The 26083-nt window shown below is 51.4% G+C and overlaps 1 protein-coding gene across 9 annotated transcripts in view; it reads left to right on the forward strand.

Annotated features, from left to right (window-relative positions):
* The window catches only part of DOCK10 (dedicator of cytokinesis 10), a 1740483-nt gene that overhangs the window by 207295 nt on the left and 1507105 nt on the right, over positions 1 to 26083 (forward strand). For 4 of the 9 annotated variants that reach the window (XM_086943898.1, XM_086943894.1, XM_086943902.1 and 1 more), the window contains exon 1: positions 15929 to 16156. The exons of 3 other annotated variants lie outside the window; for them this stretch is intronic. In XM_086943898.1, coding sequence (XP_086800024.1) covers positions 15995 to 16156 — 162 coding nt within the window. In that variant the 5' untranslated portion in view covers positions 15929 to 15994. Of the gene's footprint in view, positions 1 to 15887; positions 16157 to 26083 lie in introns of those variants that run through there. 2 more of the 9 variants (XM_086943895.1, XM_086943897.1) reach the window with 1 other exon arrangement.

The following is a 26083-nucleotide window of genomic DNA, read 5'->3' on the forward strand; positions in this document are numbered from 1 at the left end:
TTGCTGTTGTTTTACCACACGTATCCTAAGAATATCTTGTTGAAAGATCGCATAAGTACTGTTAGTACATATAACTAAAGCTTAGAATACTCTGAGTTCTACTGAACCAGCTGTTGTAGCTCCTCAAGGCTTAGCACACCTTGGCTGCAACTCTTAGCAAGGGAACAGTAGGGAAACACATAGTGTAGGTAGGTGCATCACTTACACCACACTAGAAGCAGTATGTCGGACAAAGGAGGAAACTCTGAGTCTCCCCTTGTGTCAGTTGACCCTCCACAGGTCATCCCTTCAAGATATACTGCGCTTAACTTCCATGAGTTACGACAAGTATGTACCTCTAGGAAGATTAAGCAAGGGGCTAACCCCACCACCTCCTTTCTGATTGGTCTCCTCGAGACTTATGATGCCAGAAAGGCTGAGAAGCTTCTTAGCCATTCTAATCCAGAAGGAGACATGCCTCCCCTCGAGGGAACCCGAGACGATCCTGACCTCATCCACCTCGCAACTGAGAACGAAGATGGGGAGGAAGATGAGGATGAGGATCTCTCTGGGGATGAGGCAGATAAGGGACAGGTAGAAGTCGTCAGACTAAGCAGGTCCAACTTAAGCAAACATGATAGCGGTACTGGGGGACCCCTGGGGCCACTATCAGGTCAGCTTAACATTGGGAATGGACGAGCCAGATCTCTGTCGAGAGGCTCTGGCAGATCCCTTCAAACCAATGGCTCTCACAACTCGTCTCAGAGAGGGATGACGTCCCCTCAGAGGAGAGTGTACGAAGCTAAGGAAAGGGCAGCTAATCTAAGGATCGAAAGGGAAGAACTTGCCCTGGCCAAAGAGAGGCTTGCCTTTGCAAGAGAGCAACAGTTAAGTGGGGTAGTCCCCACTGGTGGCAGCAATGTACCTAGCAATAGGGAAAAGAGTTTCGATACGAAACACCTTGGGAAGATAGTGCCCCCCTTTAAACAAGGGGACGACATCCACAAATGGATTACTGCTTTGGAGAGGGCCTGCACTGTGCAGGGCGTTCCCCAGAGTCAGTGGGCAGCTATCTTGTGGCTCTCCTTTGAAGGAAAAGGAAGAGACAAGCTCCTCACCACAAGGGTGGAGGATGCGAACAATTACCAAGTCTTGAAAAATACACTCGTTGAAGGGTTCGGCCTAACCACTGAGCAGTACAGGGTGCTGTTCAGGGATACCCAGAAAACGCAGTCTCAAGATTGGTCTGATTTTGTCGATTGTGCCACTAAGGCTTTTGAGGGCTGGTTGCTGGGCAGTAAGGTTACTGATTACGAAGGATTGTATAATTTGATGATGAGAGAACAAATTTTAAACAATTGTCAGAACCAGTTGTTGCATCAGCATCTTGTCGACTCGGATCTGACCTCTCCCCAAGAATTGGGAAAGAAGGCAGACAGATGGGTTCGTACGAGAGTTAAACAGAACCAGGGCCAGAATCAAGGTGGTCAGAAGAAAGCAGACCAGAAGGGTAAAGATTCTAAGGGGGAACAAAATGACCAGAAGTCTTCGACAGGTCCCCAACAACCCAAAGAGGGTGGGGGTCAGGCTCCCCAAAAGAAGAAAGAAGGCCAATCCAAAAGATGGTGCCAGTACTGTAAAAATAAATCTCACTGGTTTAGTGAGTGCACCAAGAAAGGAGGAGGGCAGACTCCTGCCACTGCAGCCCCTAAGGCACCTGTGCCCCCTAGTACAGTCAGCAGTGGTAGTGCGCCTCCCAAGGGTTTAGTAGGGTTAACCCTGGGTTCTGAGGGGCGTGACAACTTAGTTGGCACACTCACTCAGGCTGTCCTTGTCAGTACAGGGGACGTGGACGTGTCCCCTGACGTAAGCCCCAATTCTTTGGGCAAATACCGACAGACGCCTTTCATAAATGGAAAGATGGCTCAGGCCTATAGGGACACTTGTGCCAGCGTCACCATGGTGACGCCTAACTTTGTGGACCCTGGACAGATCATGCCAGGTACAGAATTCCTGGTGACCAATGCAAGCAATGTCACTACCAATCACAGTATGGCAATTGTAGCTTTCTCCTGGGGAGGGGTAACTGGCCAAAAGAAGGTTGTAGTTAGTCCAGACCTCCCAGTGGATTGTTTGTTGGGCAATGATTTGGAGCCGTCACAATGGTCAGAAGTGGAGCACCGGACTCACATGGAAATGTTAGGTTTGCCAGCACATGTGTTCGCTGTGACTAGGTCACAGGTCAGGAAATGCCCCACTGAACAGGTGCTGGATCCTGGAACAACGGACCAGACACCTCCCAAGAAAAAGAGCAGTAGGGTTAAGGCTGCGCCTTCCCCCTTGCCCCAGGTCGAGGATCAAGTCTCAGAGGAGGCTGACCTACAGGAATTGCGGGAAACTGAGCCTAGGGAATTCGAACTTGATCAAGTTGAATTCTTGGGTTCAGGGGGACCCTCAAGGGAAGACCTGGGGAAGGACCAGTTAGACTGCCCTTCTCTTGAACCCCTCAGACAGCAGGCTGCTGCTGAGGCTGCTGGGAACGCCACAGGTACCCACAAGGTATACTGGGAAGATTGACTCCTGTACACTGAGTCCAGAGACCCCAAGCCTGGCATGACCAGGAGGCTGGTTGTACCCTTGTCTCAGCGTGGTTTCCTACTTACCTTGGCCCACGAGATTCCCTTAGCAGGTCACTTGGGCCAGACGAAAACGTGGGACAGGCTCGTCTCGCACTTTCACTGGCCTCACATGAACGAAGATACCAAGGAGTTTTGCCGCACCTGTGTCACTTGCCAAGCCAGTGGTAAGTCAGGTGGCACGACAAAGGCCCCCCTTATACCACTGCCTGTGGTGGGGGTACCCTTTGAACGGGTGGGGATCGACATCGTCGGTCCCATGGAACCACCAACAGCATCAGGGCACAAGTTTATACTGGTGGTAGTGGATCATGCCACCAGGTATCCTGAAGCTATTCCCCTTAGGACCACTACAGCACCTGTTGTGGCAAGAGCCCTAGTTGGAGTGTTCTCCAGTGTGGGCTTCCCTAAGGAGGTCGTCTCCGACAGAGGTGCAAACTTTATGTCGAGCTACTTAACTGCTATGTGGAAGGAATGTGGTGTTAACTACGAGTTCACTACACCCTATCACCCACAATGCAATGGGCTTGTTGAGAGATTCAACAGGACGCTAAAAGGGATGATTCATGGACTACCGGAAAAGCTTCGGCGTAGATGGGACGTCCTGATCCCCTGCCTCTTGTTCGCCTACAGAGAAGTCCCACAGAAGGGGGTTGGCTACAGCCCTTTTGAACTTTTGTACGGGCATCCTGTAAGGGGACCCCTGTGTTTGGTGAAGGAAGGATGGGAGAGACCTCTCAAAAAGCCTGCAACCAACATAGTGGACTATGTGCTTGGCCTCCGCTCGCGGATGGCTGAATACATGGAAAAGGCATCTGAAAACCTTAAGGCCAGCCAAGAACTCCAAAAAGCTTGGCATGACCAAAAGGCTGTCTTGACTGTTTACCAGCCCGGACAGAAGGTGTGGGTGTTGGAGCCAGTGGCCCCAGCAGCACTCAAGGACAAATGGTCCGGGCCCTACACCATCCTGGAGAAAAAGGGAGAGGTCACCTACCTGGTCGACCTGGGAACTCCCCGGAGCCCCCACAGGGTGCTCCATGTCAACAGGCTAAAAGCATATGTCGACAGGAAGGACATGAGTTTGCTCATGGCCCTAGATGAGAGACAGGAGGAGGAGAGTGACCCTCTCCCCGACCTGCTCACTCAGAATCCTGACGATGGATCGGTAGATGGTGTTGTCTTTTGTGGCAGCCTCTCCGAACATCAACAGAGCGACTGTAAACAGGTTCTTCAGTCGTTCAGACATATGTTTTCTCTAACACCCAGCCAGACCGATTGGTGTACCCATGAGGTTGACACTGGTGACAGCTTGCCCGTGAAGAGTAAAATCTACCGGCAGCCTGATCACGTTAGAGACTGCATCAAGAGTGAAGTGCAGAAAATGTTGGAGCTGGGAGTCATTGAACCCTCGGATAGCCCTTGGGCTAGTCCCGTAGTTCTAGTGCCGAAACCTCACGCCCAGGGTGGTAAGAGAGTGATGAGGTTTTGCGTAGACTACAGGGGTCTCAATGCAGTCACTAAGACTGACGCCCACCCAATACCAAGGGCAGACGAGCTTATCGATAGATTGGCTTCGGCCAACTACCTAAGTACGTTTGACCTGACAGCTGGGTATTGGCAAATCAGGTTAGCTGAGGACGCCAAGCCTAAAACCGCATTTTCAACCCCTGGTGGGCATTATCAGTTCGTGGTGATGCCCTTTGGTCTGAAAAATGCACCTGCCACCTTCCAACGGTTGGTGAATCAAGTCCTTACTGGGCTGGATGACTTCTGCGCGGCGTATCTTGACGATATCGCTGTCTTTAGCTCCACCTGGGAGGATCACCTGGTCCACCTGCGGAAGACGTTAGAGGCACTGCAAGCAGCAGGTCTCACTATCAAGGCCACCAAGTGCCAGATAGGGCAGACACAGGTTGTATACCTGGGCCACCTTGTAGGTGGAGGCCAGGTTCAGCCACTGGAGAGCAAGATACAGTCAATCAGGGACTGGGCTCCTCCAACCACCCAGACTCAGGTTCGAGCTTTCTTGGGCCTGACTGGATACTACCGGAAGTTTGTCAGGAACTATGGTTCCATCGTGACACCATTAAACGAACTGACAAGCAAGAAAATGCCAAAAAAGGTTCAGTGGACAGCGAGCTGTCAAAAAGCATTCGATGACCTAAAGCAGGCCATGTGCACGGCACCTATCCTCAAGAGTCCGGACTACTCCAAACCATTCATTGTCCAAACAGATGCTTCTGAGTTGGGTGTGGGAGCTGTTCTTTCTCAACTGAATTTTGATGGTCAAGACCAGCCCATTGCTTTTATAAGCAGAAGGCTGACCCCTAGAGAGAAGAATTGGTCAGCTATTGAGAGGGAGGCCTTTGCTGTGGTTTGGGCCCTGAAGAAGCTGAGGCCATACTTGTTTGGCACTCACTTCAAGATTCAGACCGACCATAAGCCCCTCTTGTGGCTAAATCAGATGAAGGGTGAAAACCCCAAACTGCTTAGGTGGTCCATTTCCCTACAGGGGATGGACTTTACAGTGGAACATAGACCTGGTACTGATCATGGCAATGCCGATGGGCTCTCCAGGTATTTCCACTTAGAACAAGAAGACTCACCTGGTCAAGGTTAGCTTATTGTTCCGACGTTTGGGGGGGGGGGTCATGTAGGAGAGTAGGGTCTGCAATCCTATGATCACCCAGATTTTTTGCTTTTGTTTCACTGGTTTACGACTTTCTCTGGCTGTGGGCCTGCTAATCAGACCCACAGCCTGGCTGTTCTCTTTCTAAATTACGATATGTACCCTAGGTGCATTTACCAATTGGTACTGGGCCACCTTATCAGACCCTGTAACTCAGGGCATAGGTGTACCCAGGGCCGCCATGGGCTGCAGCATGTATTATGCCACCCCTGGCTGGCCTCGTAAATTTGACACAACTGGCTGCACGACAGCTGGGGCGAAGACGTGTAACCACCCTTCGCTTTAGGTATAGTAGCTCTATATCTAACCATACAATGGACACCCGAGTTCCTATCAGTCACTCCTATGGCAGGCCTTAACAATCCTGAAGGCAGAGTGCGTGGGCTCGTGTGAGCTAGGTTCAGGCCCGAGCCGAGCCCGGCTGCAGCTTGCGGAATCAAGACCCAATAGCTGTTCCATGATAACGCGTACCATATCGGTAACTCCGGTATCGCGTTATCAAAACATGTCGAGTAAGGTGTCATACGAATCGGGGTGCGGTCCTCTCACCAATTCTGGCGATGAGGTTAGCATCCCACCCTTCTAGAGGGACACGACATGTACGTAACTGTGAACCCCGGTTAAAGTCAACTGAAGCCTCAGCTCCACAAAATGGATGCTGCCACCACAGACACAAGTCTGACCTCCTGCTGCTGGGAGTCCTTCCAGCGAGGAGCACTTGGACAAAGGGTTTCCTGTCGAGGGCGCTGTTCGCACCGTCCCAGACAGGGTTTGTGTATTCTGGGTAGGTAGGGCTTTGGCGAGAAGGTGACTGCGGAGTGGCACCCCGGTGCTCACTACGCATCTGCCGGTTAGAACCAGTTCCAGGGGCGACAGCCCTGGCCTGGGGAAAGCCCGGCAGGGGAGAGGGGCGTAACTACCCCCCTTCCTGGTCCCACCCTTAGGGCAGGACCTAGTCATGTACCCACCCCTTTCTTTAGAATAAAGGCCGGAGCGGGGACCCTTCCAAATTAGATCATCTTTGAATCAAGAATACTTTCTACGAAAGGACTTCAAGACTCTTCTCAAGATTTCTCCCTTGTGGCTAAGGAGTAGTCACCCTGCATCAGCGGGCACCAACTAAGAACTCTGCGGTTTGCTGCAAGTCCTTCCTCAAGGATCCGACGGCCCAGCTCGACGAGAACCGGCTTCCCTGGCACCTCTGACCTCTACCCACGTCATCAGCTCAGCTGTGATCTGTGGGTGCGACGAGACCTCGAGGGACCGGCCATCATCAGAACCTGCACGCTCTTAAAAACCAGCACGACCATCGAGGTAACTCTCTGGTGAGTGCTCTGGGGTCCGAGAAGCCCCGACCCTGAGCCGCTCTAGCACCGAAGTGCAGTCTCCCAGCATCTCCACGATCTGCGTGGGGCCCTTCTGCTCGCTGCTCAGCACGTTGTCTGGTCACTCGCCGCTGGCTTGTGCCCTTCTGTGACGACATCCGAGAATCATCACTGCTGGTCTGGTTGCTCCAGACTGGCCCTTGCTTCCATCTTTGCGAGAAGCACCCCGGACCCTCCTGGTCCACTCAAGACGCCATCTTAGGCCCACCCCGTGGCCCTGAGATCTGCCAAGGCTTGTTGCCCCATCCTGGGCCCAGCGACGCCGACAGCATCATCCTTCGTGGGACAGCTCGCACCTCCACCGTGGTCGCCGACAACGCCTCCTGGTCCGTGAGACTGCAGAGCCTAGCGTCGCCCACTCACCTAGTCGAGGTGACGGCCAACCGGTGCCTTCCTGGTACCCTCTGACTACTGGCTAGTAGTACGAACTTGGTCCCCTCTGCTTTCAGGTTTCATCAATCTCCGATCCAGGCTTGGATCTCTACGAACTATTCAGCACTGGTCGCCGGCCAGCAACTCCTTTCTTCCGGCTCCTGGCTCGTCAGCGAAGACCCCGACGCCTGTAAGACTTGTGCAGCCGCAGCCCTCGTGGCTAGGTAACTCGGCATTTCGGTGCCTGCATAGCCTCCTTACTCTAGGGTCCCGAGTCCCTCGCTTCCGACTTGCCTTATCGGGTCCGCCCGAGACCTTAACCTTTCCGTGTCCTCGGACACTTGTTTTAATTGTGCACTTGAAGTATTTGCTGAAGAGATTTGGTTTGTGCTTAGTACCCTGTCCTCATAAAGAGTACAGGGCTGTTGTGATTCTTAATAAATATCCTGTTTATTTTCATAACACTTGTGTGGTGTCCTTTCACTGGGTGTTCAAGGGGTACATGTGTGGTAAACAGCTGGCTTAACACGCCCTCTCGAGTCTTTAGCCTTAGACTGCTCGTATCCACGCTACTAGGATAGCTGGTCTATAGGTTGACTTACAACCAAACACCATAAGGGTCGTTGGAACGATACATAGCGGTCGCTAGAATAGCGAACGTTGCATATCGGGCCAACTTCCCACACCTACCATACAGCTCCACGATGCACCCACCACACAGCTCCCCCGATGCACCCACCACACAGCTCCACCGAGGCACCCACCACACAGCTCCAAAGATGCACCCACCACACAGCTCCACAGAGGCACCCACCACACAGCTCCACAGAGGCACCCACCACACAGCTCCACAGAGGCACCCACCACACAGCTCCACCGATGCACCCACCACACAGCTCCACCAATGCACCCACCACACAGCTCCACTGAGGCACCCACTGCACAGCTCCACCGATGCACCCACCACACAGCTCCACCGATGCACTCACCACACAGCTCCACCGATGCACCCACCACACAGCTCCACTGAGGCACCCACCACACAGCTCCAAAGATGCACCCACAACACAGCTCCACAGAGGCACCCACCACACAGCTCCACAGAGGCACCCACCACACAGCTCCACCGATGCACCCACCACACAGCTCCACCGATGCACCCATCACACAGCCCCACTGAGGCACCCACTACACAGCTCCACAGATGCACCCACCACACAGCTCCACCTACACAGTTCCACCGATGCACCCACCACCCAGATCCACCGATGCACCCACCACACAGCTCCACCAACCCAGCTCCACCGATGCACCCACCACACAGCTCCACCTACACAGCTCCACCGATGCACCCACCACACAGCTCCACCAATGCACCCACCACACAGCTCCACCGATGCACCCACCACACAGCTCCACCGAGGCATTCACCACACAGCTCCACCGATGCACCCACCACACAGCTCCACCGATGCACCCACCACACAGCTCCACCGAGGCACCCACCACACAGTTCCACCGAGGCACCCACCACACAGCTCGACCGAGGCACCCACCACACAGCTCCACCGAGGCACCCACCACACAGCTCCACCGAGGCACCCACCACACAGCTCCAACGAGGCATCCACCACACAGCTCCAACGAGGCACCCACCACACAGCTCCACAGATGCACCCACCACATAGCTCCACCGATGCACCCACCACACAGCTCCACCGATGCACCCACCACACAGCTCCACCGATGCACCCACCACACAGCTCCACTGATGCACCCACCACACAGCTCCACCGACACAGCTCCACCGATGCACCAACCACCCAGCTCCACCACACAGCTCCACCGATTCACCCACCACACAGCTCTCCCGATGCCCCCACCACACAGCTCCACCAATGCACCCACCACACAGCTCTGCCGATGCACCCACCACACAGCTCCGCCGATGCACCCACCACACAGCTCCGCCGAGGCAGCCACTACACAGCTCCGCCGATGCAGCCACCACACAGCTCCACCGATGCAGCCACCACACAGCTCCACCGATGCAGCCACCACACAGCTCCACTGATGCAGCCACCACACAGCTCCACCGATGCAGCCACCACACAGCTCCACCGATGCACCCAGCTCCACCGATGCACCCACCACACAGCTCCACCTACACAGCTCCACCGATGCACCCACCACACAGATCCACCGATGCACCCACCACACAGCTCCACCGAGGCACCCACCACACAGCTCCACCGATGCACCCACCACACAGCTCCACCAAGGCACCCACCACACAGCTCCACCCACCACACAGCTCCACAGCTCCACCCACCACACAGCTCCACAGATGCACCCACCACACAGCTCTGCCGAGGCACCCACCACACAGCTGCGCCGAGCCACCCACCACACAGCTCCGCCGAGGCACCCACCACACAGCTCCGCCGAGGCACCCACCACACAGCTCCGCCGAGGCACCCACCACACAGCTCCGCCGAGGCACCCACCACACAGCTCCACAGAGGCACCCACCACACAGCTCCACAGAGGCACCCACCACACAGCTCCACAGAGGCACCCACCACACAGCTCCACCGATGCACCCACCACACAGATCCACCGATGCACCCACCACACAGCTCCACTGAGGCACCCACTACACAGCTCCACTGATGCACCCACCACACAGCTCCACCGATGCACTCACCACACAGCTCCACCGATGCACCCACCACACAGCTCCACCGAGGCACCCACCACACAGCTCCAAAGATGCACCCACCACACAGCTCCACAGAGGCACCCACCCCACAGCTCCACAGAGGCACCCACCACACAGCTCCACCGATGCACCCACCACACAGCTCCACCGATGCACCCACCACACAGCCCCACTGAGGCACCCACTACACAGCTCCACAGATGCACCCACCACACAGCTCCACCTACACAGCTCCACCGATGCACCCACCACCCAGATCCACCGATGCACCCACCACAAAGCTCCACCGATGCACCCACCACACAGCTCCACCTACACAGCTCCACCAATGCACCCACCACACAGCTCCACTGATGCACCCACCACACAGCTTCACCGATGCACCCACCACACAGCTCCACCGAGGCACTCACCACACAGCTCCACCGATGCACCCACCACACAGCTCCACCGATGCACCCACCACACAGCTCCACCGATGCACCCACCACACAGCTCCACCGATGCACCCACCACACAGCTCCACCGAGGCACCCACCACACAGCTCCACCAAGGCACCTACCACACAGCTCCAACGAGGCACCCACCACACAGCTCCACAGATGCACCCACCACACAGCTCCACCGATGCACCCACCACACAGCTCCACCGATGCACCCACCACACAGCTCCACCGATGCACCCACCACACAGCTCCACTGATGCACCCACCACACAGCTCCACCGACACAGCTCCACCGATGCACCTACCACCCAGCTCCACCACACAGCTCCACCGATTCACCCACCACACAGCTCCCCCGATGCACCCACCACACAGCTCCACCAATGCACCCACCACACAGCTCCGCCGATGCACCCACCACACAGCCCTGCTGAGGCAGCCACTACACAGCTCTGCCGAGGCACCCACCACACAGCTCCGCCGATGCAGCCACCACACAGCTCCACCAATGCAGTCACCACACAGCTCCACCGATGCAGCCACCACACAGCTCCACCGATGCAGCCACCACACAGCTTCACCGATGCACCCAGCTCCACCGATGCACCCACCACACAGCTCCACCGATGCACCCACCACACAGCTCCACCTACACAGCTCCACCGATGCACCCAACACACAGATCCACCGATGCACCCACCACACAGCTCCACCGAGGCACCCACCACACAGCTCCACCGATGCACCCACCACACAGCTCCACCGATGCACCCACCACACAGCTCCACCAAGGCACCCACCACACAGCTCCACAGCTCCACCCACCACACAGCTCCACAGCTCCACCCACCACACAGCTCCACAGATGCACCCACCACACAGCTCTGCTGAGCCACCCACCACACAGCTCTGCCGAGGCACCCACCACACAGCTCCGCCAAGGCACCCACCACACAGCCCTGCCGAGGCACCCACCACACAGCTCCGCCGAGGCACCCACCACACAGCTCCACCGAGGCACCCACCACACAGCTACACCGAGGCACCCACCACACAGCTCCGCCAAGGCACCCACCACACAGCTCCGCCGAGGCACCCACCACACAGCTCCGCCGAGGCACCCACCACACAGCTCCGCCGATGCACCAACTAAGCTCCACCGATGCACCCACCACACAGCTCCGCCAATGCACCCACTAAGCTCCCCTGATGCACCCACCACACTGCTTCACTGATGCACCCACGACCCAGCTCCACTGATGCACCCACCACATAGCTCCACCGATGCACCCAGCTCCACCGATGCACCCACCACACAGCTCCACCGATGCACCCACCACACAGCTCCACCTACACAGCTCCACCAATGCACCCACCACACAGATCCACTGATGCACCCACCACACAGCTCCACCGAGGCACCCACCACACAGCTCCACCGATGCACCCACCACACATCTCCACCGATGCACCCACCACACAGCTCCACCAAGGCACCCACCACACAGCTCCACAGCTCCACCCACCACACAGCTCCACAGCTCCACCCACCACACAGCTCCACAGATGCACCCACCACACAGCTCTGCCGAGCCACCCACCACACAGCTCCGCCGAGGCACCCACCACACAGCTCCGCCGAGGCACCCACCACACAGCCCTGCCGAGGCACCCACCACACAGCTCCGCCGAGGCACCCACCACACAGCTCCACCGAGGCACCCACCACACAGCTATGCCGAGGCACCAACCACACAGCTCCGCTGAGGCACCCACCACACAGCTCCGCCGAGGCACCCACCACACAGCTCCGCCGGGGCACCCACCACACAGCTCCGCCGATGCACCAACTAAGCTCCACCGATGCACCCACCCCACAGCTCCGCCAATGCACCCACTAAGCTCCACTGATGCACCCACCACACTGCTTCACTGATGCACCCACCACCCAGCTCTACCGAGGCACCCACCACCCAGCTCCACCGAGGCACCCACCACACAGCTCCACCGAGGCACCCACCACACAGCTCCACCGATGCACCCACCACACAGCTCCGCCGAGGCACCCACCACACAGCTCCACCGATGCACCCACCACACAGCTCCACCGAGGCACCCACCATACAGCTCCACCGATGCACCAACTAAGCTTCACAGATGCATCCACCACACAGCTCCACCGATGCACCCACTAAGCTCCACCGATGCACCCACCACACAGCTCCACTGATGCACCCACCACCCAGCTCCACTGATGCACCCACCACCCAGCTCCACCGAGGCACCCACCACACAGCTCCACAGATGCACCCACCACACAGCTCTGCCGAGGCACCCACCACACAGCTCCGCCGAGCCACCCACCACACAGCTCCGCCGAGGCACCCACCACACAGCTCCACCGAGGCACCCACCACACAGCTCCGCCGAGGCACCCACCACACAGCTCCACCGATGCACCCACCACACAGCTCCACCGATGCTCCAACTAAGCTCCACCAATGCACCCACCAAACAGCTCCACCGATGCACACACCACTCAGCGAAACCACAGCATCACTCAGCGCAACCAGAGCATTACTCAGCACCACCACAGCATCACTCAGCACCACCACAGCATCACTCAGCACCACCACAGCATCACTGGTTCAAATATGTTCTTTCAATGTTTCAAGCTGTTTTCAAGCTTTCATGCTTTATTACAAATCATAAAAAGATGTTAATATTTCACTTCTGTTTTGGGATTTTCGTCACAATAAAAAACACTGAACATAATCTTCGCAAATGTTATTTACAAAAGTTTAAGCTATTGCTATTACAAATTAAATAAATTATTTAAGTATTAATTATTTAAAAAAATTAAAAGCCATTGTTATTTGTAACATCTAAGTCACGTAAATACAAAACATGTTGCATTACAAATGCTTTAGGTGTCACATTTGCGGAAGTTATAACTATTGGCATTGTAAGTGACAAAGCTATTAATTTAGCTATTAAAAAAAAACACAAATAAAAAAAAATTCATTTATAACACCAATAGCTCAAACTTTCCTAATGCGAGCCCTATTGCATTTCCAATGCTTGTTTTTACACCCTCCGTTTTGCCTTTGCTGCTCATTTTCTGCCCTCTATTTTGCATTTTCTCCTCTGCTTTGCTTTTACTGTTCGTTTTTATGCCCTCCTTTTTTTCCTTTTTGTGGAAAAAAGGGAGGGGGCCATGTGGCCCCCACCAACCAACTGTTAGCACCAGGGAACCCATCACCCAGGGCCTTGCCAATTATAGGAAGGGGAAAGGAGCCTTGCGGCCCCCCTCCCCAGGTTGACTTTGGCCCCGGGGATCCCATCCCATTGAGCACAGACTTCTGTACATTGGTGCTCTGGAGCCCACCCAAGGCATCCAGTGTGCAGTGTTAGGGATTGTGAGGGGTGCATCAATGCCCCCACAGTCCCTGCAGGGAGCTGCTTAACATGCCAGCTCCCTGTGTGCAGGATAAGTCCTTTAATTTGTTTTCCTGCTTGCAGGGAAACAGATGAAAGCCCCGCTCCCAGCAAAGGTGAGCAGTTTGACAGCTCCCGCTTGTTGGGAGTGGAGTTAGTGTTTGCTCTCGCTTCTCCCGCCAAGTGAAACCAAGCTGCTATGTGCTGGGGATGAGCACCCCGGAACATAGCAGGAACTGGCCCTGGGGGTGGCTGTCCCCAGGGCCATTAATGGCTCCAGGAAGGGGGCACCTCAGCCCACCTTCTTTAGAATGACTGGGCCAACCACAGTGAGGTGATGGTCCCTGGGGCTATATAGACTCGGGAGGGGGACAGCCTCCCAGTTTTTAAAGTTATTTACCCCAGCAGGAGGTGGTGGTCCCCGGGGCATCCGCACAGTCCCCCATTACTATTTATTTAGCCCCGGGTAGGTGGTGGTCCCCAGGTCATATTAAAGCCCCTGGAGGGGGGTCTGCACAGCCCCCCTCCACTATTTCAAAAAAGCCCCGGGGAGGTTGTGGTCCCCAGGGATCTATACACCCAATGGAAGGAGATCTGTGCAGCCCATCTCCAGGATTTAAATAAATCCCGGGGTGGTGGTTCCCCCACAGCTATAAACAACCCTAAGAGGGGGGCCCTTGGATCCTCCTCCTTTTGTTTATGCATGGCCCCTTGACGATGCACATGTGGGGTCCTTCTTAAAAATAAGCGCAGGAGACCGCGCTTGTTTTACATTTTTTTTTAATTTGCCATCGATTTCTGACTTCAGGGCAATTTTGCGGCCTATTTTTTTTTTAAATGACTTTTTGCTTTTCTGGGGTCCCAGAAGGATGCTAGGGCTCAGGGTATTCCTACCCTGACCCCTTGTCTTTGTTTCTAACTTTTTGGGGGACTCGGCTGAAGCTGAGTCCCAAGATGGCTGCCAACGCTTCCTGGTTGAAGTGTTGACAGCCAATCAGATTTCAGCAAGGGGACTGTCGGATCCTCCGGGGATCCGCGTCCCTAGATATACAAATGTGGTTTCTTTTAATACCTCGGAAACTACTGACCGGATTTTCAAAAATTCACAAAAAGGTCATTTTCTGGAGCAAATGCTACATTTCTGCCAAATTTTGTGTAATTCCGTCCAGCGGTTTAGGCTGTAGTTGTGTCTAAAATTCTTACGGTAATTAACTATGGAATTACACTTTTTCTCGACCCCCCACTTGATGGATGACAATGAAGCTTTCCATGCACAACAAGACCCAACTTGACAAGTTTTTGGGAAAATTTCGTGAAGACTTGTCAAACGGCGCCAAAGATGTAAGCAAGTCAAAAAACTCTATTTCTATGTCAACTAGGCCCTGACAATAACTGCCTACTGGTAACCACTAGTATGTTTAATAGCTCACTCTCTCTTTTTCTTGTGTTTTTGCATGCCAGAGACATGTTTTTAATTACCACAAGACTCACACAGCAGAAGGCTCCCGGAGAGAAATCGAGCGATTTCTGTAAATGTAGGTGAAGGTGTGCAGTATCACTGCCACACCTGACATTGCAATCTTGAATGTTTCTAATCAGGAAAGACATTGTTATCAAGCATTATTTTCATTTCTCCGCCACTACGGTAGGTCCTTAGTTGAGGGATTATTAACCATTGCCCTGCTGAATTTGTGTTTGTAATTTTTGAGCCTGACCACGATTAAAAAAAACTTTACCTTTGAAACACATAATATTATTTGAAAAAACAGAGCAAGGGTTAATATTGCCTAACAAATGGGAGTATATGGCACATCTTCTTCAAAGACTAGGACATATATATTTATAGCCCCTGCCTCTTAGAATTAAAATGCCTTTTCGGATCACTTTTATTCTGCTCTCCAACTTGCTTCTGGCAATTACAGCTTGATATATGCAATCGGACTGCCCTGCATTTTTCTCAGTTGAATTCGATTATGTAATTTGGACAGATGATTTTAATACGAACTCCAAGCGAGCCAGGGCTATTATTCTAAAAAAAAAAAAAACAGAAAAAAAGCAGGAAATCTTGATCTCACTTGCATCCAAAAAATATGTGCAGACGGCGGGCTTTCTTAATATTACAGTGCGTGTAGCTTCGCCGGATCAAGTCTTTCCTAGCTATGCATCCAAGCTCTGTGGTTCAAGTCACGTGATTCGTCCGCCAGACCCCTATTGGACAGCTGGCTGGCAACAGCTGCAAAGTAGGCTGCTTCCAGGGACAGGGAACCACTGTTTTTCCAACATAGCATTAAGAGAGAAGTTATTCTGCAGGCTTCAAGATGCAGATATGGGCTGTGCTGCCAGTATTGTTTTTCTTCAAGCCTTCCGCGCTGTGGTACAAAGGAACTGCGCACACATCTGCACGCAGCGACAGGAGGAATTAACGCATGAAACCGTGCCGCTGGAAAGCGCCGAGGAAATAAGCAGACCCCGAACGCTCATCATGATGGTACGGTATGTTTGATACTGCCCTGAGAGTTTGGAAAATTATTATGTTGCTCTGCGCAAAATAATTTCTTTCCCTTGCGTGTCTGCACAGGAATAATGAGATGAGAAACCACAGGTTGCTCTGAACTGTCCCCTTCCTATATGCAAGTGAATGTTAGAGTCTCAGACAGCCCGGTTCTAATGACTGAAAGTCTAATTAAACCGTGGCACAGCTGTTTGTTATTTTCCATGCCAAGCCAGATGGGTATCTGTGTATAAAGATGAGTGTTTAAGCTGGGCATGTGTGTTCCGTGTAAATGCTTGCAACTCCAATGAATGAGTTAAAATGTTGTGTTTTGTAGAAAATCAGCTTACCTGCTAATACTTTATCTCAGCACTGAAGGGGTCAACCGCTGTGCTATGAAGAGTTGTAAAGTAAGCATTTCAAAATACCTAAAAAAAAGTGTGAACATGAATTTTTGTGTAATGTTCACTTAGTGATGAGGATTTCCTCGCATTTTTCCTGTAACAACTACGCCATTCGAAATTTCTTTTCACGGTGTTGAGGGACCAGCAGGTGTGTGTTTTATAACGAGTCTATCTCCTAAGGCAGGACAAGAACAGTTGTGAACCCATCATGTATCCCAGTGAGTGAAATGCTTGCCTGGTGGCTAGCATGTTGAGCACCTCCCTTTGTACCAGCTGATATTTGTGCACATTTTTCTGTGATTTAGAAATGATGAGGGTGAGGATCATGCTGTGAGCTCGGACACTGTCCCTCGCGCTCTCTTTAGTCTCAGGGTAAATGTCGCCACATTCTGAACCTGATCATTACAGAAGGCATTTATGGTCGCAAAGCTATGCATTTGTAAAATTGCAGGACTTGCCAACGCATAATAAGTGTTTCCTATTTACAAACCCTGTTACGAGTCGGGAACATCTTTGTGACTCAAAAAAGGGTTTAGTGAGCCTATCCAAATTGAATTTAGGAGGGGCGCGGAAGAGGCACCGCCTTCCTATTTGCAGTTCGGAGAGGAATGTATCAATAGTTTGACTGTACTTATGGTCGCAAATCAATGATCAGATAGCGACACCTCAAAGGGAGTAGTATTTGCTTGCATACGGAAGGCGGTTACAGTGGGACATCCTTCCCTACGGGTATTGACGTTGTTTGGGCAGGTAGGGTTGATGCCCCATCTTTAAATGTTCTGGCCCGCCCTTGTGCACCACCACTGAGCGACAGCAACAGCTGAAAACCCAGACAATGCTCTCAGCCTGAGAACAGCAATGTTGGCCCTGTTTACATTTCACATTTTACTTGCTCTTGCATTGCTTCAGAGTATTTGCTTTTTCCAGGATCATGTGTTTCTGTAATTTTTTTCATGTCGCGTATTATTCATGTATAGTGTGTACTGTGAAGAGAGTCACCTCTATGTAACTGTGTGGGTTCAGGTTGTTAGTGGGTATCTTTAATGGGCCACAATTGAGAGCTATGGAGGTCAGGTCGAGGCAGTGCTTCATGCTATGTACTATATTGATCCAGTCCTAGCTATTAGACAAGAGAGCTCTGCTTTATGCCTTAAGCTCTGTTGCCTAAAATGTCTATCTATCTGTACTTTGGGAATGTGCAGTAAAACGTAAGAGGCCGCAGGGAGAATGTGTGGGATCACGTAGACCCTGAACTTGCAGTCAAGAAAGCCAGGGCTTGCTTGATACACTGCCTTGTGTACAATTACTGCCAACTTCAATAGTGCTCGGATTGCATGGGGAGCCGTAGTTCCCTTGGGGGGCTCTAATGTGGTCAAGATGGAGTCTGAGCCTTGCTATTGCAAATTATACTAACTGAAGTCTCTCGACAGATTAGAAGAAGAATGATGGTGGATTGAGTTATTGCAGTCCATTTTAAATTGAAATAGCATATTGAGCACAGTCTTGGCCTGTTTGCCCACCTGGCTAACTGGTGGGGGAAATGTTTACAATAATTACATTTTCTCAAATTTTAGAACATTTTTATCACAACATTTTTCTAAGCTGTTGATTGTGCAAAAACTATGTTGAACGTTTTGTTTAGCAGTTGCATTTTAGGTAAATTAGTCTCAGCTATATTTCCCTTTTCAATACTAACATGTTTTTGATTTTGTTAAGATATTATGAAATTTTTATTTGAAGAGTCGGAGTTTAAAGCAGATGATTGTTTTCAATTTCCATCCATCCTGCTAAAAGTACTATACGGGCCTGATTACGATGACGGTGGGACCACCACTGACAGCCCGTCGGAGGCGGTCTCACCGTTATCGCAATATTGTTTTCCGCATGCCACATTAGGATGGCGGGCGGATGGGTGGCAGTCGTAGTGCCCGACTGACGCGGATCCGACGGGACAGTCAGAGGGAACCTCAATACCTACAATGGTGGTGGGGGTTGCCAGGCAACGCCATAGGGATTATGATATTCTTCCCCGCCCGCCATTTCATAGTGGTTCACCTGCCATGAAAAGGCTGGCGGATAGGGACATTAGGGGCCCATAGCTGGCCCCCCTTCTCCTTGGCCCTCAGTTTTGGGTTTAGGGGGGCACCTATGGTACACCCCTACATATCCCTGCACATGTGGCAGGCACCGCATGGTGCCTGCCATATAGTGCAGGGATATGTGTAATGTCAATTTTTTATACTGTGGTGGGTGCGGCAGACTGCAGCACCCACGCAAAACAAAATATAGACATTGTTACCGCCGTGGTGGCGATTGCATCGTAATTCAGCTGGCGGGACCGCCGACTTGTAGTTGGGCGGTCCCATTTCCAAATGGATGGAGGTCAGACATAAGTCCGGATGTCATCCTAATGTGGCCCTCTGTTTATAAGATTGACTTCATGTTTTAGGCTTATCATGAAGTATAGTGGAAATTGTAGGAACAATTATAAAAGTAAGTCAACTATATTTATAACACTTATTTTCATTTGTTTGAGATACATCACATTTTGAAGAACTGAACAAATATTTTCTTATAATAAACATTGGAAGGTCATTCTAAACATGTGGAATATAGAGGGCTTTCACAGAAATGGGAGCATGTAAATGAATGAAATGACACACAGAAATAAAGTCCTGGATTTTGAAGAGATTAACTGGCTAGGCATGACTTTTTTGAGCTGTGGCACTAATCCTTTGGTCAATGATATAGGAGGGTTAGCCTGATATCCTTTACAATCTGTCTGCTTTCCTGTTACACTTATTGGTCCTTCAGTGTTGAAGATCTGATCAGTGGCGCAGTCGTCCATATTCTGCTCGCCTCACTTGCCACACTACATTAACTCTAACTCACACTTTCTCATGCACTGTTTATATACCCTTGCATATTGCATATTCTATAGCATTTGAAATCACAACATTAATTACAACACTTATGACATCTGAAATGACATGATTTGTGAGAACATAGTGCATTTTAGAGTGGCGAACTGTACTTAATGTAGTGTGGTGAATGAGATGAACAGGCTGTTTACAGGGGTGCATGAGTTATCTTAATATAAAGGTGGTGCGTAAAGTATAAATGTAAGTTATAACTATGACTTATAGTAATTTTAAGATGGTGTATATGTTATACATTTAAGTTATAACTATAACTTTGGAATTTCAAATGTTTGTGTAGTTTAAGTTGCGTTTGTATAGAAATAAGAAATACATGTTTTCCTAACTGTAACTTACCCAGAACCTTTTTTGTTATATTATTAAATTTCAATAAAGAAAAAATTTAAACTGTGCATTTTATTGTTTTTTAGTGGAGTGTGGTACAGTAGAGTGGAGGAGTATGTCGTAAAGTGTGGTGTTGTACAGTATAGTGTCATAGAGTGGAATTAGATACAGTGGAGTGGCATACAGAGAAATAGCGTAGTATGTAGTGGCGTGCAGTCTAGTGACGTAGAGTAGAGTGGCAAACAGTTGAGTAGCATACACTAGAGTGGCATAAAGTGCAGTGTCGTACAGTGGAAGCGCATAAACTGTAGTAGCGTAGAGTACAGTGACGTAGAGTGGAGTGGCGTATATTGGAGTGGCTTAAAATGTAGTGTAGTACAGTGTAATAGAGTACACTGAATTGTTGTGGGGTGGCATATAGTGCAGTGGTGTACAGTGTAGTGGTGTTGAGTGAAGTGGGGAATAGTGGAATAGCGTAGAGTGCAGTAGTGCACATTGAAGTGGCACACAGTGGAGTTGTATGGAGTAAAATAGCATAGAGGATAGTGTCAAAGAGTGAAGTTACGCACAGTGGAATAGGGTACAGTGGAGGGGCCTACAGTGGAGTGGTGTAGACTGGAGTGTCATTGAATGAAGTAGCATACAGTATAATAGCACAGAGGAAAGTGGTGTGGAGTTAAATGGCATAGACTAGGGTGAAGTAGAATGGATTGGAAAACAGGGGAATAGCCAAGAGTGTAGGGGCTTATAGTAGAATCACATAGAGTGGAGAAATGTAGAGTTGAGTTGCGTAGAGTGTAGTAGTGTAGAGTGAAGTGGCTTAGATTGGAGTGTGTTAATTGATACAGACATATCATAAAAGTGTGTGAACAGATGTAGATGTAATGTGGACAAAATATACATTCTGAGATGAAAAAAGTAATTTTTGGTAGGGTGTGAATAGTGTAAAAAGTGTAAAAGTTATACGTTTGAAAATACTTACAGGCATATGCATCAAAGTAAATACCGGGAGCAAAGGGGCAGATTCTCAGAATCTGCCCCTTTTCTCCCGGTACTTTTGCATTTGGGATGCATCATCCCAAATGCAAAAATCGCAAATTAAGGAATCTCTAAATTGAGATTCCTTAAACTGCGATTGCATTTAAGGAATCCCAAATTGGGATTCCTTAAATGCAATGCATGAAAGTAAAAAAAATAGCGAATTCGCTAATAGGAGTAGAAAATTACCATGAAGTTGAACTTCATGGTAATTTGCTAAAACTTTGAAAAAAGTACTTTTGTGCATTTTTCAAAGTTTCATGTTGTGCACACGCATGCGCTTAGGGCATGTGTGTGTGCAACATATGTGCAGAGATCAATTTCAGGGGTGCAACAGGGTGTCATTTTGACACTCTTGCTCCCTTGAAATTGCATGAGCAATTTGCGAGTACCTACTGGCACTCGCAAATTGCTCATGCAATCTCCAATTCATTCCAATGGGCCGGTAGGCCCATAGGAATGAATGGTTCAGCATTCCTTAATTGAGACTAGCAATTTGCGAGTAGCAATTAAGGAATGTTTCGGAATCGCTATTTTAATAGCGATTCCTACATGCATAGGCTTTTGCTATTCCTAAATAGTGATTCCTTAAAAATCGCTATTTAGGAATAGCAAAAGGCTACGTTAATGCATCTGCCAGTTAGTTATATATTGTGCGACTGTATACCATAGTATATACAGATGAGAAGTCAGTGTGTGATTGGCTAATAGCTGTATTTACCAAAGGTAAAAAGCAGCCATGTAGTTTTCATTATAGTTTTGCTGTGTTCTTCTTTTTGCTGTGTTCTGGGTTAGAGTCTTAGATATAGGTAAGTATTACATTTTATTGTTGTTCACTACCTATTACAACTCTATTTATGAGGTAATAGGTAGAGAAATGTATTTATAACTTCCTTTATATTTTTATAGCAGTCTAGGGAGAACTGCCCATTTTTAATAATCAATCAATCAATCAATCATTACATTTGTAAAGCGCGCTACACACCCGTGAGGGTCTCAAGGCGCTGGGGGTGGGGGGGGGGCTGCTACTGATCAAAGAACAGTGGCGAGGGCGAGGTTGGCAGAGCGGAGGCTGCGGGTGGGGGTGCAGAAGCTGACTCGGTCGTTGAGGTATGCTGGTCCGGCATTGTGTAGGGCTTTGTGTGCATGGATGAGGAGTTTGAAGGTGATCCTCTTGTTGACGGGGAGCCAGTGCAGGCCTCTCAGGTGGGGGTGATGTGGCTGCTTAGGGGGACATCGAGGATCAACCGTGCCGAGGCGTTCTGGATGCGTTGCAGCCGTCTCAGGAGCTTGATTGTTGTTCCTGCGTAGAGGGCGTTCCCGTAGTCCAGTCTGCCTGGGGGACGGGTCTTCTCGTGTTGGAGGGGATCCACTTGAAGATCCTGCGGAGCATTCAGAGAGTGTTGAAGCAGGAAGGGAAGACGGCGTTGACCTGCCTAGTCATGGAGAGGGCGGAGTCGATGATGAACCCCAGGTCAGTGGGTTCTGGGGCTGTTCCTAGCGATGTTGGCCACCAGGAGTTGTCCCAGGCTGAGGGGGTGGAGCCGAGGATGAGGACCTCCATTTTGTCTGAATTCAGCTTCAGCCTGCTGTCCTTCATCCATTCAGCAACTGCCTTCATTCCTCTGTGGAGGTTGGCTTTGGCGGTGTGGGGGTCTTTGGTGAGGGAGATGATCAGCTGGGTGTCGTCGGCGTAGGAGATGATGTTGAGGTTATGTTGTCGTGCGACGTGGGCGAGTGGTGCCATGTAGATATTGAACAGCGTTGGGCTGAGTGATGATCCCTGGGGGACGCCGCAGATGATCTCGGTGGCCTTGGAGCGGAACGGTGGGAGGCGGACGCTCTGGGTTGTGCCAGAGAGGAAGAATGTGGTCCAGGCCAGGACCTTCTCTCGGATTCCGGCATCATGGAGGCTTGCTGTTAGGGTGCGGTGGCAGACCGTGTTGAAGGCTGCTGATAGATCCAGAAGGATGAGAGCGGCTGTTTCTCCTTTGTCCATGAGGATCCTGATGTCGTCGGTGGCAGCGATGAGGGCGGTCTCGGTGCTGTGGTTGCTGCGGAAGCCGGACTGGGATGTGTCCAGGATATTGTTGTCTTCGAGGTAGCTGTTCAGCTGCCTGTTAACGATCTTCTCCGTGACTTTCGCCGGGAAAGGAAGCAGGGAGATGGGCCCGAAGTTCTTGAGGTCCTTGGGGTCCGCCTTGGGTTTCTTCAGTAGGGCGTTGATCTTGGCGTGCTTCCAGCTCTCTGGGAAGGTTGCTGTCTCAAAGGAGATGTTGATTGTTTTCCTGAGATGGGGTGTGATGGTGGTGCTGGCTTTGTTGAAAAGGTGGCGAGGGCATGGTTCAGATGGGGACCCAGAGTGGATGGAGTTTATAGTCTTGACGGTGTCTTCGTAGCTGACGTTGGACCAGGTGGTCAGGCGGCTGGTGCGCGTGGTGGTCGCAGGGGTGGTGGTTTTGGTGGTGGAGGTGGGGGTGGTGGTGTTGAAGCTGTCGTGGATGTCGTTGAAGCTGTCGTGGATGTCGGCGATCTTGCGGTGAAAGAAGGTGGCTAGTGGGTCGCACAGGTTTTGTGGAGGTGGAATGTCGTTAGTGTTGGAGCTGGAGTTGGAGAGTTCTTTCACGATGTTGAAGAGCTCTTTGCTGTTGTGTGCATTGTTGTCTAGGCGGTCCTTGAAGGCGGTCCTCTTGGCGGTCCTGATGAGTTGGTGGTGTTTGCGGGTGGCATTCTTGTGGGCTGTGTGACTGTCTGGTGTTCGGTCGCAGAGCCAGCTCTTCTCCAGCTTCCGACAGGTGCGCTTGGAGGTCCGGAGGTCGTCGGTGAACTAGGCGGCTTTCATGTTGGTGTGATTGGTGGCGGAGGTCTTGAGTGGGGCGAGGATGTTGGCACAGTCGTTGATCCACTGTTTAAGGTTGATGGCGGCGGTGTCGGGGTCGGTGGTGTCGGTGGGTGGTTCCATGGCGAGGGCGGTGGTCAGTTGGTTCTCGGTGACCTTGCCCCAGCATCGGCGTGGTATTTGTTGGGTGCGGTGCTGTGTGGTGGGTTTCCTGAAGGTGAAGTGGACGCATCTGTGGTCTGTCCAGTGGGGTTTGGTGGTCTGGTTGAAGGAGACGTGGGGACTTGCGGAGAAGATGGGGTCCAGTTTGTGTCCAGCGGCATGGGTGGGTGTCGTCACGAGCTGTTTGAGTCCGAGGTTGGCGGGGTTGTCGATCAGGGCGGTGGAGTTGGCGTCGTTGTTGTTCTCGAGGTGGAAGTTCAGGTCCCCGAGGAGGATGAAGTCTGTGGAGGCGAGGGCGTGGGTGCTGATGAGGTCGGCGATGGAGTCGCTGAACTGTGGCCGGGGTCCGAGTGGTCTGTAGACGAGTGTTCCTCTGAGGGTGGTGTAGGTTCGGTGTGGATCTGGAAGTGCATGTGCTCGGCGGTGGTGAGGGTGTCATCGGTGCTGGTCGAAACTCTGAGGGTGTCCTTGTGGATGATGGCGATTCCCCCTCCCACTCCGTTGGTGCGGTCTCTGCGGGAGATCTTGTAGCCTTCTGGGATGGCTATGGCGATGTCTGGTGCCGAGGTGGTGTTCAGCCAGGTCTCCGCCAGGAAGGCGACGTCGGGGTTGGTCGAGTCTAGGAGGTCCCAGAGTTCGATGGCGTGCTTGTGAGTGAAGCGGGCGTTGAGGAGGATGCATCGGAGGTGGTTGGGTTCTCTGTTTGATGGTTTGGCGGGCCGGATGCTTGAGAAGCTGCAGTGCCGGCAGGTGAAGGGCCCTTGGGTGCGCCTCGGGGTGGCCCTGTAGCAGGGGTGATCTCGTCCGCGATTGAGTGCGTGGAGGGTGCTGGAGTCGTAGTGCAATCTGGTGTTGTGGCGGCTTCGGGGTCCAGGGGTTCTGGCGCTGGGCGCGGTCCAGGTGCGGACGGGCGCAGACGGGCTTGCCTTTGGCGTGCCTTCGGCTCGCCAGCGGCGCGCCTACTGCACGCGTCCACTGTGCTTCCGCGCGGCGTTCTCCATAAAAGGTGAAGTGGGAGGGAGGAGCAGCTGCGAGGCGGGAGCGGGGTGGCCAATGGGCGTGGGGATCGGATAGGGAACAGAAGGCAAAGGGGACGGGGCCGCAGGGCTGCAGCGGCAGGAAGCGGGGGGTACAGCAGGCAAGGGGCGCTAAGGGCGCTTACAGTACAGCAACACTGAGGTAAAGACAACTAAAAAAATAGAGAAAAAACAGAAGGCACAGTGAGGCACAGTCAGAAACAGTAAGGCACAGGCAGTCACCAGATCGCAGCCACAGGGGCACACCAGTGCATGGCATGGCAATTTGTAGGTATTACCTGACTACTCTCTAGACTTTTTTGTGCATATTTAAATATACAAAATACATTTTAGTACACTATATTTCTAAGTAGTAGTGTATTCAAGCTTTTTAAAAAAAATGTTATGTTTTTTTTTGTGTTTTGGTACTGCGGTACTCCCAAAGTAGTACCACATGAATCTGAATTTGATTTGGAATTATACAGAAACTTGTAAATATTATTCTCTACTTACTACCACTTTTCTGAAGTGATAATAGATAGGGGAAAAATATCAAATCTACCGCTTACCTAGATCTGAAGGTGTAACACAAAACACAGCAAATCTGAACCTGAAAACAAAATGGATCTCTTTAACTTTTGTAAAGGCAATTATTAGCCAATCACCTAATGACTTGTCATTGCTACGTACATCAGTATTCCCAGAAAATACCATTAAATATTGCAACTGTTATCACTAAGTTAAAGTGCCCTAAAACCTAGAAAAGTAATTATCCTACTTACCTGTAGTACACAAAAGCAGGGGTGGGTGGTGAACTCCACTCCGCCTGCGGGGTTCACAGAGTTTTAGGCACTTCTCACTCCACTTGGAGCGCGAAGTTTGGCAAAAAACTCCACTACCACAGTGTAGCAGAGATTACGAGTGCCCAACCAAACATATTTCACTTCTCATAATCTGCAGGGGGTGTAAACACCTAGGGGACACTACTTCAAGGGCAGCCCAGACCATTGTGCCTCCTACGGAATTGCCCGAGTGTCTTCAAACAATAGCACATTGCACTGTACTTAAAGGGCCAGTGATTGCCTGCACCAAACTTCATCCTACCTGGGCAGCTGTAGTGTAGTATATGAACTAGATATTTACCCAACCAGGTAGCGCTTTCCAATTAACCAGTAGAAAGTACTTCAGTTGCGTAGGCACTT

The sequence above is a fragment of the Lissotriton vulgaris genome, chromosome 11, assembly GCF_964263255.1.
Source record: "Lissotriton vulgaris chromosome 11, aLisVul1.2, whole genome shotgun sequence".
Taxonomy (NCBI): Eukaryota; Metazoa; Chordata; class Amphibia; order Caudata; family Salamandridae; genus Lissotriton; species Lissotriton vulgaris.